This window comes from Globicephala melas, chromosome 10, assembly GCF_963455315.2.
Source record: "Globicephala melas chromosome 10, mGloMel1.2, whole genome shotgun sequence".
Taxonomy (NCBI): domain Eukaryota; kingdom Metazoa; phylum Chordata; class Mammalia; order Artiodactyla; family Delphinidae; genus Globicephala; species Globicephala melas.
Window position 1 is genome coordinate 59604629 of NC_083323.1, and position 15492 is coordinate 59620120.

Here is a 15492-nt window from a genome sequence, read left to right on the forward strand (position 1 = left end):
CACAAACCCACGGAGCGTCCCCCCGCCCCCGGGCTGTGGCTCAGGGCCGAGCGGCTGGGCGGGTCCGGGTCTTCGCGGTCTCCGCGGATCTGGCCAGCAGGGGTCATCCGGTCCTTTGCGGGAGCCGGCGGCCCTCGCGCGGCGACCGGAACTGCCGGCTCTGTTCGGGCGGCGGGGCCGGGGCTGGGAGGCGCGCCGGGTTTTCCTCTCCCCGGGACCCCGGGCACACCGGAGCCGGGGCCGGGCCAGGCGGGCGGGGAACTGGACTGAGGCCCCGGAACCCTGTCCGCCGGGCCGGGGCGCGGAGCGCTCCGGGCGCGGGGAGGGGAGCGAGCGGCCAGGCGCCCGCGTCGGCCACCAGCGGCCGGCGGGCCTTTGTCTCGGGGCCTCCCCTGAGCGGCGATCGCGAGCTCGGACCCCAGCTGCCGCGGTGCTGCGCGTCCGGTGGCGGAGGGCCCGGGACGCACGCTTCTCCGCGGAAAACCGGCAGCTCCGTCTCGACGGAGGCGGATACCGAAGGGCGGCCGCTCGAGCCTAACGCTCGGCTTATACGCGGCTGCGGGATCCCAGGCCTGCAGCCCACCTCGCGCTAAATTACACCGAGACCTTCGGCGCCTCCCTGTGCCTGCCGCGCAGAGAGGGTTGGGGGCTCCGGGGTGCGTTTCCCCCACGGGTCGGGGGCCTAAAAACCGCTCCTGCTTTCCTGGTAATGGCGGGGAGGATGGGCGGGAGCTCCGGCCGGTCCGGAACCCAAGGTCCCGGGGGTTTGATTTTTCGAAGATCGGGGCCGGCGGTCCCTGCACCGCTCTGGGTCTGAGCCATCGATCGCGCCGGGTTTCCGGCTGCATTAGCATCCACAGAGCCCGGGCTGCCGGGCCCATCTCCCGCCCGCTCGATAGTGGCTTTAAATACCCTAGCTGCGTGTACGCAGCTCAGACTGGAGTAGAACTGGGTGATAATCAGGACCAAATACACAACTCATTTGAATGGCATAAGCTTACACACACACAACAGTGAAATTATTTTTCTACCTGGATTATCCAGAGAACTCTCTCCTTTTCTTGTTCCTCAAGACCCAGTTAGAGACACAGGGTGCCTTGTCTTAAATCAGTGGAGTAAATTGTAGTTTGAGGACTTAAGCCAGACAAATACTTGCAAAATAGATGCAATCTTTGCCCAGATCCAGAGCTCAGCCAGGTCCTGGGTATTTGGGTTGTGGCTGCAGCCATGACCTTCTCTTTGGCCAGGAGACCCAAGGACTTGTTATTCAGCCGTTGGGAGGAGGTTATAGTGTTTTTCCTTCTCTGACAGCTTCCCCAGTTATTGAGTCTCAGGGCCTGCATAGACAAAACCCAACAAGGAACCTTCTCTCTCAGATCTGCAGTGTCTCTGGGAATAAATCAAGGGAATAAATTAAAGGCCAGTTATTCCTGACCTCTCTAAATTCCCTCTTTCCTATTTAGCCAGAAATGCCTTCACTGTTAACTCTTCCTGTATAGATGTGGCTTAAGAAGAGGGTAGTCTCTTGCCTGGATTCACTGGGATTCAGACCTCCCCCAACCTTTATTCAGACTCAAGGGTAGCCACTCAGTCCCTCCCCTACACCACCAGCTCAAGGCTGCCAGAAGCTATCCAGTCCCCGGCCTGCCCCGAACTCTGTGGGCCCTTTATAGGAGTACTCCTAAAGCTTGGGATCTCCTTCCTGCCCGAATCCTTCAGATGCACACTCAGCAGGGGATTGGGGCAAAGGGAGGATGGGATTTGGTCTAAATCTGCTACTTTTCCTAGTTGCAGGAGTAAAGAAAGGAGGGGAGAAAGAGAAAGAAAGATTTCAGGGCAGGAGGCGTGGCTCGGGAGGCTGGGCTCAGAGGGGGGCTCTTGTTATTCTGGAGCAGGCCCAGGAGGGTGGAGGGGGAATTTGGAGGAGACTTCGTGATTGGAGCCTGGCTGTGAGAAAGGGAAACTCAGGGATCAGAGGCTCACGGGTGGAGGCAGAGGGAGGGCATCCCATCCATAAGGAAGGAGTGAGGTGGAGGTGCAGAGGACTCCTGGGCTCAGCTGAGACTAGACTCCGGCCTGGACCTGGGCCTCTCTCTGTCACGGCCTGGAGGGGCCGCAGCTGACAGAGGCGGAGCCTATTTCACCAGCTTCAAGGGGTCTTTAGTACACTCTCCAGTCATCTTGCAGTGCACAAAATGTGCTCTCAGAGTGAAGCCACAGGGTTAGAACCATCAGGGTGAAGTGTGGGCCCACCAACCCCTGCCCCTACCCCATAGCACTCTCGCCATCCCAGCCCCAACCAGCTCTTGCCCCTACCCTGGCTTCACTGCTTGGAGATCTTGCAGCTCAGACTTCCTTTTTGTGGTGCTGAAGGTAGTTTCAGCCTCCTCCGGGCTGTCCACATTATTTTTACAACCCCACGACTCCTCAGATATCCCTCTCCTCCCCGCTAATCTACCATCCCCCAATTTTCTCTCTGCTAGTAATTGCTTGGGACTGGAGATGGCAGCTCATCAACAGATCTTGGTTGCTGGTATATTTTTGTTGCCCCTGCAACCGCTCTTCCTTTACTATTATACGTTTATTATTTTTATTATTCACCTGGGCTGGAAAAAGTAAAGTGGGGGAACAGCTAGGAGGTTGGGGATCCCATTCTTTCTGGGCATAGGAGACCGTGTGTATGGAGCCAGTTTAAAATTTTTCTCTCAAAAAAATCACATCATCATACCATCATGTTTTAATTATTATTATTAATATTAATATGATGAAGCAACTCTGTACAAGGACTATATAAAGGGAAAACGTGCTAGAGACAGACGTTTGCATAGGAGGGCACACTACAGAGAACCGGGGAGGGAGGAAAGGAGGGCATCTACCCACAGGGATCACGCTAGGTACTAGCAACAGACACAGAGAACAGGACACAGATTGACAGAGAAGCTCACAGAAATCAAGTTTAAAGCGACGGGAAGAGAATATTGCATATCTTTGTCCCCCTACCCCTTTTGGAGTGTTTTGGTCTCCTTTATTAAGCTGGGAGAGTCAGGCTGGAGTGCTGAAACTCAAATCCAGCACCCCAGAGACCAAGAGGTCACAGGAGGGGCTGTATGAAGGGGTACATGGGTGACCAGGCAAAGAGGGGAGTGCCTCATACCCAGCGCCAGCCCACAGGGGAGTGTGCAGACAGCTGGAACGGTGGTGATTTCTGCAAACGTGTACATAGGTTAATGTGGGTGGGGAAGTGTGTCAGGTGCCCAGTGCGGGATGAGGGTATGTGATTGTACGGCTACTCTGCAGGGCTGTATTTGGGGATATGAGGCTGCCTCTTTGCAAGTACAGTCAGGAGAGTGGTGTGGGCCAAGTGCTGTACTGGGGCAGCTGTGCCTATATGTTTGCCCATGCCTCTGCACAGTCTTTCACAGGGACTTGAATCTGGTGGGAGAGTGGATTGCCTTTCCAGGGTGTGGAAGGAGAGACTTTCCCCAGGTGGGAAGAACTCCAAGCTGGCGGGCCAGTTTCACACTGTCCAGGCTGGGCTTAACTCCCATCATTCCCCTGCTTCTCGCCCTCTTGATCCTGGCAAGGGTGGGTCAGCAGGTGGGAGGTTGGGGGACTCTCACCAAGGGGAATCAAAACAGAGTGCAAGAAGGCAGGGGGGCTCCTTCACAGCTTCTCTTTCGGAAGCCAGCCTGGGATCTACTGGGCTGGGGCTGGGGCCTGAAGGGGGCTATGAATAAAAGGCCCTCGGCTGGAGAAGCCACTTTCTGGCCTCCAGTGGGTTTTGGGGATGTGCCCTTCCCTCTGCTCTGGTCCTCCTAATCTGCGGCTCCCTGGCCTGGGGGCGGAGACAGCGGATCCTGAGACAAAGGGCGCCGTTGGGGAGCAGGTGGAGTAGGGGTGGGTAAAAGAGAGAAAGGAGTTGGGTGGGGGGCTGCAGTGCCCCCTCCTTCATTGTCACCAGCCTGGGAAACCCGGGCTGAGCGGGGGCCTCCGCGGCCGGTAGCCCCTTTTAGGGGCGGATTCTCTTCCCGCCTCGTAAATTACGCCGGTCCAGCCTCCGGCCGGCCGTGACCGTGAACGCCAGCGGCGAAGGGAGAATCTGCAGCGGCTGCCAGAAACTCTCTCGGCCAATCAATGCCGCGCTTCGCAGCTCCTTTTACAGCTTCCTGGGCTTCCCGGAGGGCCAGGTGGGGGTCCCTGGGGTGGCTACTGAACCCGAGGCTGCGTCCGCTCAGCTCTCAATTCCCCGCTTGCGGCTTCCGGTCCGCAGCCGCCTCAGCGGCAGGAAGAGTGGATGGCAGCACACCTGTGAGCGAATGGGCGCAGGGGGCTCGGGAGAGGGCTGGGGACCAGGAGACGGTTCGGGTGGCCTGCCCTAGAGGGGACAAAAGCCTGATCATCACCTTGTCCACAGCCGGGTCTGCCAAATGCTTATGCCTGGGCCTGCTCTGTGTCCAGGCCTGGAGGACCCAGACCCCAGCGGACCTGGACATTGCTGATCATTCTGTTCTCCCAAACCACACTTCCTCCTAGGTCCCCCCACTTCCTTCTGCCCTCCCAGAGCTACCCTGACCCCTTCCCTGCTCTCTGCCCATCCTCCACTCTTGCTCCCTCCTCGCAGCCTCTCCTAACCCCAATAACTGCAAGTTCTGAGAGCCTTAGTCCCACTGTCCCCACCCTCGCCTACTCCTGCAGGCAGACAGACCTAAGACCACGGAAGGAAAGTGGTGGGAGGGGACGCCTGAGTCACCTTTCCTCCAGATCTTCAGACGGAGGCCCAACGCCCCGGTCCCATGTCAAACTAGCCCCTCCCCAGCGCCTCAGCCTTCCCTGCCCCTACCCCCTGCCTGCAGCTGTGGGCTTCCTCTCCCTGGCTGGGTTCTTCCCTTCTCTCTGGGACCTGGCAGGGTCTGCTGGGGGGTGTGTGGGAGGGAACCACGAACAAAACAGACAAGAGGACGTCCCAGGAGGACCTGCCAGAGACGCCTGGCGTTCTAAGCGGGGACTGTGTCCCAGGCAGTGCCCCCTCTTTGCTCTCTGCCAGAGACAGGCTCAGTCTGGGGCTGGCGCCCGTGTCTTGCCCCCTAAAAGAAGGAGAGAGCTTGCTCCCTCAACAGAAGTCTTTTCTTTTTCATTCTGCGGTTCTGAAACCAGATCTTGACCTGCTGGTCACTAAGATTCAAGCGGTCTGAGAGTTCCCTCCGGCGCTGCCTTGTGATGAACTCGTTCACCAGAAACTCGCCCTCCAGCTCCGCCAGCTGCAACTTCGAATAGGGTTTGCGCTTCTTCCGTGAGCGGCTGTGGATCGGGTACCAGGGCGCGCCTGGGTGGAGACGAACCAGCAGGGTTGGCCAGGGGACCAAGAGGTGACAAGCCCAGTACCGTCGGTCCTTCCCCAGCCCCTTTCACCTTGGCCTAACACCCGACCCCAGGCTCTTCCTCTCCTCTCTTAGGAAGACTCCCATCCCCACCAACTCCTCTGCCTCCGTCAATCTCTTTTTCCCCTTTCACTTTCTCCTTGCCTCCCCTACTTCTCACTGCAGTATCCCAGAACCTTCCAAATTCCTATCCTCTCACTTCTCCCCAAACCTCTTCTTCTCCAGGATATCCTGGCCCCTTCCTCTCACATCCTCCAGGATGGGGTCCTGATTAGTTAGAACAGACATGAGCGAGTGACAAGAGACAACCACTGGCCTTTCTTTAATAAAATATATAAAAAAAAAAAAGTAGGTAATGGGGGCCTGTGGGAAGGTGGAAAGAGAGGCCCTGGGAGGGCAGGGACCAGCCTCTGGGTCCCCACCCCCCAAGGCCTGGGGAAGTGTGTCAGAATCCCCTTTCTCCGGAGCTCCCTGCCCCCTCCAGCTGCAGGCCGAGGAAAAAGGGAATCTCTGGTTCTTTTACGGGGATATTTACATGTTTATAGGGCTTGCCCCCCCCAACTCCCTTTTTTAAAAGAAGCGCTTCCTCACCACACAGTCTGTCACCCCAGGAGGCCCTAGCTCAGTCCTACACTGCCCACCCCCCCCGCCCCGCCCCGGGTCAGACGTCCCATCCGGAGTAGCCTCGCGAATGGGCCGGGGTCCTTACCGCTGGCCGCGAGGCCGCCGCCGGGGTTTAAAGGCGATACCAAGCTGCCGGGGTCGCCCGCGCCGGCGCCCTTGTTGCCCTCGTTAAGCAGGGACGAACTGGAGTCGGATTCCAGCGACTGGCACGAGGGCGGGTCGTGCGGGGGTCCCGCGCCACCCTCGCCGCCTGCCGCGTAGTCGTACTTGAAACCGAGAGCAGGCGGCCCCGACGGCTCCAGCTGCAGCAGCGCTGCCCCGGGCCCGACTCCTGGGCCGGGGTCGCGCCCGCGCTCCTCACGCTTCAGGCCCCCGCCGCCGCCCTCGGCGCACGGCTCGCGGTAATAACCCTTGCTGTCCTCCACGCGCGCCAGCTCGCACGTGCGGCCGAAGGGCGGGTTGAGCGACACCGGGCTGCCGAGATAGGGCTGCGGATAGCCATTGCACGGCTCCGCCGACGGCCAGGGCAGCGAGCACACGTTGTCGCGGCGCGGGTAGGACAGCGAAGGCAGCCCGGGCAGCTGCGCCCCGGACGCACGGAAGTTGGGGAAGTAGAAGGTGTCTCCCGTGTGGATGTTCACCAGCGGCCCCACAAACCCGGGATTCAGGAGATTATGCTCGCCCATTTCCGCGGGGCCCGACCGGCAGCTTCTACTTTATTGCTATCTGACATTAAACATAGTTAAACCTGCACCGGCCACCCATTGGCCGTCCAGCTCACGTGGGCGCCGCCGCCAGGGGGATGGGTGGGGACAGAGAATCCCCCCACCCCGCACCAACTCCAACTTCCCCCTTCCCCAATTGGGGGGGGGGGAGGGAACGAACCGCGGGGGCAGATTTATTCTCTGGCTTCTGGTTTTTAAAAAATCATATAAAACCTAACGCAGAGATCGAGGCAATCGCCCGACGCGGGGCAAGAGGGAAAAAGCCACACCAAAAATACCCGCACATACACGCTTCTGCACCCTGCACTACCCCCCCAGATGTATTATCTTCTCACCAACAGCTGGCCGAGCCCAGCCCGTCCCTCTTTAATTAGCTCCTTTATTAACTAAAACCGTTGGAATTTACAATATCTCCCCAATAAATTACTATTAGATATCGTGTCATATAAAGTTTACTGGCTGTTTAAGGAGACGGATGAGCCCTTTGGCTCGGGGTTTATTTACAGTAGAGGAGAAGTGGGGGTAAAGACAGGTTTCCCTGCCGCTGTCTCTCCCAGCCCTGCCGCTGCTGTGCTCCTTTCCCTCAGCTCTTTCTCCCCAGGAATTTAGGGAGACACCTGGGGTCCTCTCCTCCAGGAAGGGCTCAGGGAGGATTACTAATGCTGGGTCTTCCCCATTCTCCAGCTGGGAGCCACCCAGCCACACACCTTCACTCACCGTCAGAGGAGGGATGCAGAAGAGAGGCAGAAGCAGCAGAAAAAGGAAGCGCCCAGCTCCATGAGGACTTGCCTGCCTGCTCCTGAAAATCTGGGGGCTGAACTACTCTTCCCCATGACTTCTGTGGGTCAGGGGGGCTTCTGGGGGCGTCTCTTGGAGACTTTGCAGCAAGAGGCTCTGGGCTCCCAGCAGGGCTTGGCTGGCCCAAGAGGCTCCTGATTCCCACTGTGGAGGAGACACTCACACCCCAGAACCAGCCTAGCATACCACTGGGACCATCAGATAACTGTGCCCAGCCCAATAGGTGTGCTGGGACTAAGGGAAAGAATGCCAGAGAATTATCTTGTTAGGGGTTTAAAATTATTTTTATAGTGCTAACCTCAGTAGCTCCTTCCACAGAAGGCTGAGAACCCAACGCTGGCCATAGGCGAAGTTAATCGACATCTGGAAACCACAATCCGGTCTCAACCAAGTCCACAGACACAGCCAAACAGATTAAAATGAAAAAGGAAACAAACCCTCAAAACTAGGTGTATTCTATTGGAGTCCAGTAGACACAATACTCAGATTTCTATGCGATTACTTCGGGCTCCAGCAAAAGCATGGCTTTAAGTAATACCAGGTGAGATCAATAGTTCAGCAAAAGTCTAAATATGACAGAACACCAGAAGATTTGGAGAAAATGAGGGAGACGTGAGTCTGAGAGAATCTGGGAGAAAGAAATCCATGTGGGTGAAAGTTAAATATCTGAGAACGAGCGGAAGCTACAAAAGCAGAGCGAAGCAGAAGATTCTCATCTCCCTCTTTTTCTCTCTTCTGCAGGACATGGCAGAGAGAAACGCAGATTCTTCGAATTCCACAGCTCCCTGGGCGATTTCATATCCCAAACCATAGCTGGGACAGAAATGTGTCCGCGCGGGCTTCGCCCAGCCCGGCACAGCTCGCAGCTCGGCACCCGCCCCTCGCCCCTCTTCCCCTTCCCTGCCCTGGCCGGCCAAGGTCCCTCCCGCCCCCCCCCCAGGAGCCCGCCCCGCGCCGGGCCCACTTGCCAGAACCGAAGCCAAGCGGTGGGATCCCAGCCCCGGCGCAGTCACCTTCAGTCAGAACCACGAGAGCCGGGGCGCCGAGGAGCGGGCAGGAGAGAGCCTGAATTGGCCTTTTCGTGCTTAATTGATTAAGGGGCTGCGCGGCTGCACAGAGCATCCCTCGGCTGCAAAATCCACGTCACAGCATCTCCAACATCTTATTTATGCCTCTTTTCAAGATGCATTAATGAGCGTTACTGAATATTTAATTTTAAAAATTTATTTGGGGGTTATTTTTGGTCATAAAGATAAACAGGGTGTGACTTTAATATCGTTGCTGTTTTCAATCAGAACGTTGCACCGGCGGCGAGGTCTCCAGGCCTCCAGGCCTCGCGCTCAGCCGCTATTGTTGGTGTGGGGGAGGCCGAGTTGAGCTTAGCGAGATAATCGCTAGTCCTTGTGCGCTGGAGGTTTCTCCCCATTCTCTTTTTCCCCTCCCAGATGACTCCAATCTCCTAGAAGGGAGACGCCAGGAGGAAGGTCTTAGCCTTTTCGCATCCCTCGCCAGCTCGAAAATCTCAGGCCCGGAGCTGTGCTCGCTGCCCTCCCGGCCAGGCCGCTGAGCACGCAGAGAGGCGGCCACAGGGCGGCAGATGCAATGCCGGGGAAATGAGGATGGAGTGAGGACTTCCTTCTTCCAGACACGCAGTTTCTCCCGGTCCGATTTGGCCCCATCAAAAAAGACCAGTTTCCCCACGTTTCGGACCCTGGGCACTGGCACACGCACAAACCCCTCTTCCTTCCCCCTCTTCCTTCCGTGCAGCCGACCTGATTCCTCTAGGGGAGAGCTGCCGAGGCCCATCAGCAAAATTCACATCCCCAGTGCCCTGCCACTCGAGGATCACTAGGAACCTAGGGGTTATCAGGACCCCGGCGAGGACCCAGGCAATCTAGGCGCCCAGCCTCCTCGTGTACCACCGCGGTTCTGTGCGCCTTTAAGGCTCCCCGCCGCACACGCAGCTCAGGCGCCCCTTTCTTAACCCTACTCGGACTAACTGGCTGCAGAGCTCCGCTCCCAGCCTGGGTCCCCAGGACCGGCGGGAGGCTCGGGTGCAAAGCTTCAGATCTAAATCCAGCCTCGGCGAGAGCTGCTCTCCAGGAGCCGACGGGGGACTTGGTGAGGAGAATGCTTAGGACTCGCAGCAGCCGAAGGCGCTGGGCAGCGGCTTCTAGCTGGGTTCAATCCGCCGGCACTTCGCAGCTCACATGGAAAACTGTACTGGCCTGGCAAGGCTCTGGACCCGCGGAGCAATCTCTGCGCCCGCTCTTCCGCACATTCATCAAATCACGAGATTAGAAGAGGTGGACTGCCTGCTGGACCCTGGACCACAGGTTCCTGATGCAGCTGGCCTGGCTCAACCATGGCCCGCTCATTAACTCAGGGGTTAACTAAAACTGAAGGCCAGGATGTGGTCCAAGGCTTTCCTTGAAGACTCGCGGCAGCCCTCTTGCTTCCTCGCATCCACCAGCTGGATGCGCCGCCGCCTCTCCCGCACCGACTCTGTCTAAGCCTCCGTCCCTCCTGCATCTTCACGGGCTATGCGCTGATACTCGAGTCCCCACTGCCGCCGAGCCAGGCGAAAGGAGTTATTATAAAATCTACGGCCGGCTCTGGTGGCAGGGGCAGAGCAGCTGCGGGAGGCTTAGGCCACCGCGGAGTGGCTGTGAGCCGCAGTGTTCGGGCTCCCCAGGCAAACCGAGGTCGAAATTATACCGCGCGGTGCTGCCTTCTCCCGCAACAGTCGAGAGGCCAAGGCGGCCCAGTTCAAGGTCACTGCCTAGTTTGCACAAAACGGTTCTGCCGCCTACGCACATGAGGCAGGGCCTGGGTCTCTGAAGGGAGGTGAGCAGGAGCTGGGCTGGGCGGGAGAGGCGAGACGGAAAGCGGCGGGTGGGGAAGGTCTGGGCCCCAGCCCGACCCCTCGGCTCTCTATGTGTCACCCCTTTAGGGCATCTTAGGCTTGGGGCAGGATTTTGTCGGGGTCAACCAAGGCTGACGGGTGGAGGTAGGGGCTCAGACTCCTCGTTCTTCGCTTCACCAGCTCATCCAGGGGTCCGAGCCCACCTGGCTCCCAGGCCTCCTTACGGGTGCCTAGGACTTAAGGAGAAGGTGAGGAGGCCCCTTCCCCCGTGCTGCCTTCCAGGGCTCTGCAGCCTGGAGGAGCGGGGTGTGAGCGGGACCTTGGGTGAGGGGGCCCAGTCAGGCTCTCAGGCTCACACAAGCAGCCTGGGGTCAACAGCGTCCTAACCTCCTCCAAGCATTCAGTGGCTCCACTTGTCCCCCTCCCACCACAAGATCCCAGCCCGATTGCTACTCAGGAAATGGGGAAGGGATAGGGGTGGTCCCAGGCAGGAACATCTGGGAGACCATCCCTCCACCCCTCACCTGAGCATCCCTAAGTGAGCCATCTTCCCCCATTTTCACTGTCCTTTCGGCGCACTAATAGTTAAATAATTTCGGGGTTCTGACATTTTCCCCCTCGCCAGCAGAGGATCTCTTCCACCTAGTGAATTACTGAGTATCAGGAAAGGTGTGGGGACCAAGTTATTTAAAAAAAAAAAAAAAAAGCACCTTCTCCACAAACACCACACCTACAGTCGCCAGCAAAGTATGGGGAGCCCAGGGCCTGGTCTCCGTGGACCTCGAAGCTCAGTATGGGGTGAGGACTACCCAGAGTGCCCTCTGCCCCACAGCCAGCCGCTCCCTGTGACCATGGCCTCTGACCAGGCCTAGCTCTGGGGAGGGGCTGAGTTCTGCCCGGGGTCTGATCTGCCCAGCTACCCAACTGCTACCCAAATCCAAGCCTCCAGTTCGGGGCGGGGGCGGGTGTGGCGCTGGGCAGGGGCGGATCGGGGTAAGGGCAACGGGCCCGGGAGGCTGGTGGGGGTAGGAGGATGCGCTATCCCCAAGGCTGGCTGGGCTGGAAGAGCGGGGGTCCACTTACCTTTGGAGACGGAAGAGGTTCAGAAGGGTGCGGGGCGGGGGTTCTCGGCCTCTAGAAACCCTCTGGGTGCCCCCTCCCAAGGCGGCCCGCAAGCCCAGCCGAGGTATCTGAGGAGGGCGGGGCGGAGGAGGCGGAGGCTGCGGCCAGCGGTAGGCGCGCGGGAGCCGAGTTGCAGAGCATCTCTGGAGAGGCCGCCTTTTATGGGCGTTATTAGCGCCCCTGTCTAGACTGGAGACGACACCTCTGTGTGTAAACAGAGGCGGCGGGCTCTGGCGGGAAGGGGGATGGCGCGTCAAGGGGGCGAGTGGCCCTCCCCTTCTCTGGCCACCGGAAGATCAAGGCCTTTTCCACCCTCCCCCCTTCCCTGTGCTCCCTGTGATGTCAAGGTCAGAAAGACCTAGTCACGGTCAAGGCTAAAAGAGGAAGAGCCTGGTTGGTTGCGAAAAGGCTCTGGCCCCCTCCTCCTCCCAGAAGCCCCTGGCTCCCCAGGGCCCCTCAATCCTCCACCAGCGCGGGTCTAGATACACATCTGCCTGATCCGGCACTTGGAGTTTTTGAGGAGTGGGCTCCTGACACCATCCAAGTCAGACCCAGGTGGATCCTAGGGTGGGGAGTTCTCTTCTGAACAGAGGGGGCTGCTGCAGGGTCCCCAGCTTCAATCCTCTGGTAGATGGAGAGTGTCCCAGGGGCTGCCCCTGCCTTATACCCACACGGGGCCTGCTGACCGAGCCGCCTGTCGAAAAGCCTCAGGAGCAGATGGTCTGGAGACAGTCCTGGAGGGATCTCCCGAGAACTGCTGGCCTTGCTCCCTCAGGTGGGTTCCTGGCTGTGGGACTGACTACTGGCCAAAAGGCCCATTCTGCTGGCCCTAGGTCTGAGGACTAAGATGTGGGTGGGGAAGGGGTTTTCTCCCCAAGCTCAGGAAAATATCTAACTGAGCCCTCCCTGGCAGCCTGGTATAGAGCCCTCCAGACCGAGAGTCCTGTGAGGCTCCAGCTCACCCGGGTCCCCCCAGCCCTTGCCACGGGGAGCCACAAGGAGCCGGGGATGTCATCGGATTATGAGAAAGATAGCAGGAACCTCAGTCCCAGAGAAGAGCTGTCCATTTCCCGGGGATGCCTCTATACTCACAATCCTTCAGACATTTTCTATCCCCTTGCCCCCGCATATTTATTGCATCCTCACTCTCACACAGACACTAGAGGACTGGCCTTGGAAAGAAAGGCTTTCTATAGATTTGCATAAAGAAAAGAAAACACACTCTACGCCCTGAGATCAGTGCCGGCTGACAACATTGCTACACGTGCACACACACAGGCAGAAAAGGCTGAGGAAATTCTGCACTGGTCAGAGGCTCTACACACACGCATACACACAAACACACGTATACACACACCTTCACAGGAATGTCTCACAGAGTTCCCCAATGAGAATGCCAGCTCTCAGAGGAAGGAAAGGTAAGGAACCAACACAATCAGGGAGAGAATCATGCTTTTTCCCAACTCTGGGAAGTGTGTGTCCCCAGAAAGCATACTCACACAATACCTGTCTCACCTAGGACTTTCCATTCTCGTGCTTACTTTTATGGAACGGGCATCTCCAAAACTGATCCAGGAACATTTGATCCAGTGCATGGGAGGCATCTTAAACACCCTGCGGCACACTGGGGCTCACAGGGACTCAGAGGGACCGCAGTGCTTGCTTGGGTCACTGGTGTCCCAGTGCAACCCCAGTGAGCCCGCGCAAGCTTTCTTCTCTTTTCCATCGCCCCCTTCTGGGGCCTTAGGGCGTATCCCTCCATGTGGGAAGACTCGCTCATTTGCCCTCATGTGGATTTGTGTGCAGAAGTGGAAGGATGCCTCGGAGAACTATAGAATTCTCTTTCCCCACTGAGTCTCCAGCTTCCACTGACTCTACAGCTGTGTCATGGGACTACCCAATGTACCCCCAAGTCAAGAGGGGTGGGGGTATCAAGGGAGCCCCGGGTCTCTTGTCTACTCAGTTCCTTTTTCTGACCAAACACACACATTTAATTTTCAATTCTTCCCATCTCCGGAGAGACTCAGGGGTTTTGGAGAGAGGTTAAGGTGGTGAGTGGGGAGAGAAAGGAGAGATGGAATTAAGAATGAACATTATTCCTGGGAGATTCATCTATTCCCTCCTAGATCTGTACTGCCCAGCGTGGGATTCTTTGGTGGTTAACCCAGAGTTGAAATGGAGTAGAAAAGGACTGGCAGCAGTATCAGTAGCGGAGCCTCCACAGAGGGTGAATTCCTCAGGCTCTTTGTCTCTCAGATTCGGGGTGTGTGTGTGTGTGTGTGTGTGTGGCACATACACACACCCCTGAAACATTTATTTAAATAAAATTTTAAGAACGTCAGCCATCAGGCAAAGTGAGATCAGAGAACTCTGATTTCCAACCCAATGCCTCCAGTCTTTCTGTGTCTCAGGAACGGAAAAAATATTATATATAAATAAAAATTGCTGCAGTAAAGATTTAATCTGAGATAACATTGTTTTAGGCTATATCGCTTTTTAAAAGTCTCTTAACCTGACAACTTAACGATCTCATTAACTCAGCCAGATAGGGAGATAGGCACAGACGGACGCGGCAGGGAAAACAAATTAGTGGCAGAGTCTACAGGGCTCCTGATTGCCTGGAAGACTGGGGTTCCCGACAATGCTGGAGAATACAAGTGAGATTGGCTTAGAGGACTGGGGGCCCATGGGGTCCTAGCAGCCCGACCTCTTGCATAGGTTGGTGGAGAGGAAAAGGGAGCAGCTTGGGAATACGGAGCTTGCAGCGGCCTCCCAGCAGGGCAGACTGAGGGGACCCCTTCCCAGCTCCAGCTCTGAACTGTCTGGAGGGATTTGGGACCCTCTGGGGGCAGTAGAGCCTCAGGAGCAAGATTAGCTCCCCACTGCCGCCACGCTGCCACCACCACAGCATCCAGTCGCCAGCTGGGACACCACTTTCTCAGCACAGAGATCCAGCTCTGAGCTCTATTAACTGAAGTGAACCCACTCACTTGCTCCCAGGCCTTTTCAGTCGCTGATCACATCCTTCTCTCCCAAGCGAACTCATCTATTTGGGGCATCAGGATGGGAAAGAGTTTTCTTCTGTCTAGATCGTATCAACAATCTGAAAACCTCACTTAAAAAACTTACGTGGAGCAGAATATAAATTTGGGATCTATCCAGCTGGGGGTGTTCTCTCTACTCTTCCCCCTGCCCATTCTGGCTGAGTCAGGGCAATAGAGCCTACCCCAAGAACCAGTGGATAGAAGGAGTTTCAGAAGGAATCTGAGCGATAAAATCAAGGCAAAAAAAAAAAAAGATTTTATTTTAAAAACAGGTTTGTGGTATTTTTTTCCTTTTTGCATTCAGTACATTGTCATTCAGACATCACAATACTATATACAGATACACAACATTTTTTAAAAGCCTGTTTTGGATGAACATTTCAAAAGAACACGCTTTTGTAATGCACCAGTGGGAAGGGAGAAGGTGAGCCCCCATCCCCCAGCACCAAGTTGGCCTTTGAGGAGGGAAATGTCAGGCAGCGTCTGCGTTAGCTGGCTAACTGGGAGCCAGCTATCTTGGCCTCCTGGAAGAAAAACTGCTGTCCTCAGGACAATGAGTAAAAGTGAAAATGTGAGGCCTTCTCAGCTACCGCCTTGACGGAGAAGCAACTGGAGAGGGAATCTGCCGGGGGACCCGCTCTCCATCCCCTTGGAAGAGAAGCTTGTCCGTTCCCTAGCAAAAAAGTTCTGCTCCTGTGCATGGCCTGACCCTCAGTCTCGCCACAGAGAGAGAAGGAGAGAAGACAGATTTAGCAGCATGGTGGGAGTTTCTGTCTTCCCTGGATTTCTGCATGTTGATTGAGAAGCAGAACAGAGGAGGCCATGGGGGCAAAGGTGGCTCCTCAGAAACTCAGTTCCTTGGTCCAGGTGGGGGAGAAGGGTAGGTGTCTCCTCATCCAATTCCAGCTTTTGTTGAAACAGGAAAGAAAAAACCT

General features: G+C 56.8%; 1 protein-coding gene across 1 annotated transcript; it reads right to left on the bottom strand.

Annotated features, from left to right (window-relative positions):
- Positions 1–5084: 5084 nt before the first annotated feature.
- HOXC12 (homeobox C12) lies at positions 5085–6688 on the bottom strand. Its single transcript, XM_030866798.2, has 2 exons — positions 6088–6688; positions 5085–5323 (listed from the first exon to the last, which is right to left on the bottom strand). Exons 1-2 carry the CDS (start codon positions 6686–6688, stop codon positions 5085–5087), a joined length of 840 nt encoding a protein of 279 aa, XP_030722658.1.
- Positions 6689–15492: the final 8804 nt, after the last annotated feature.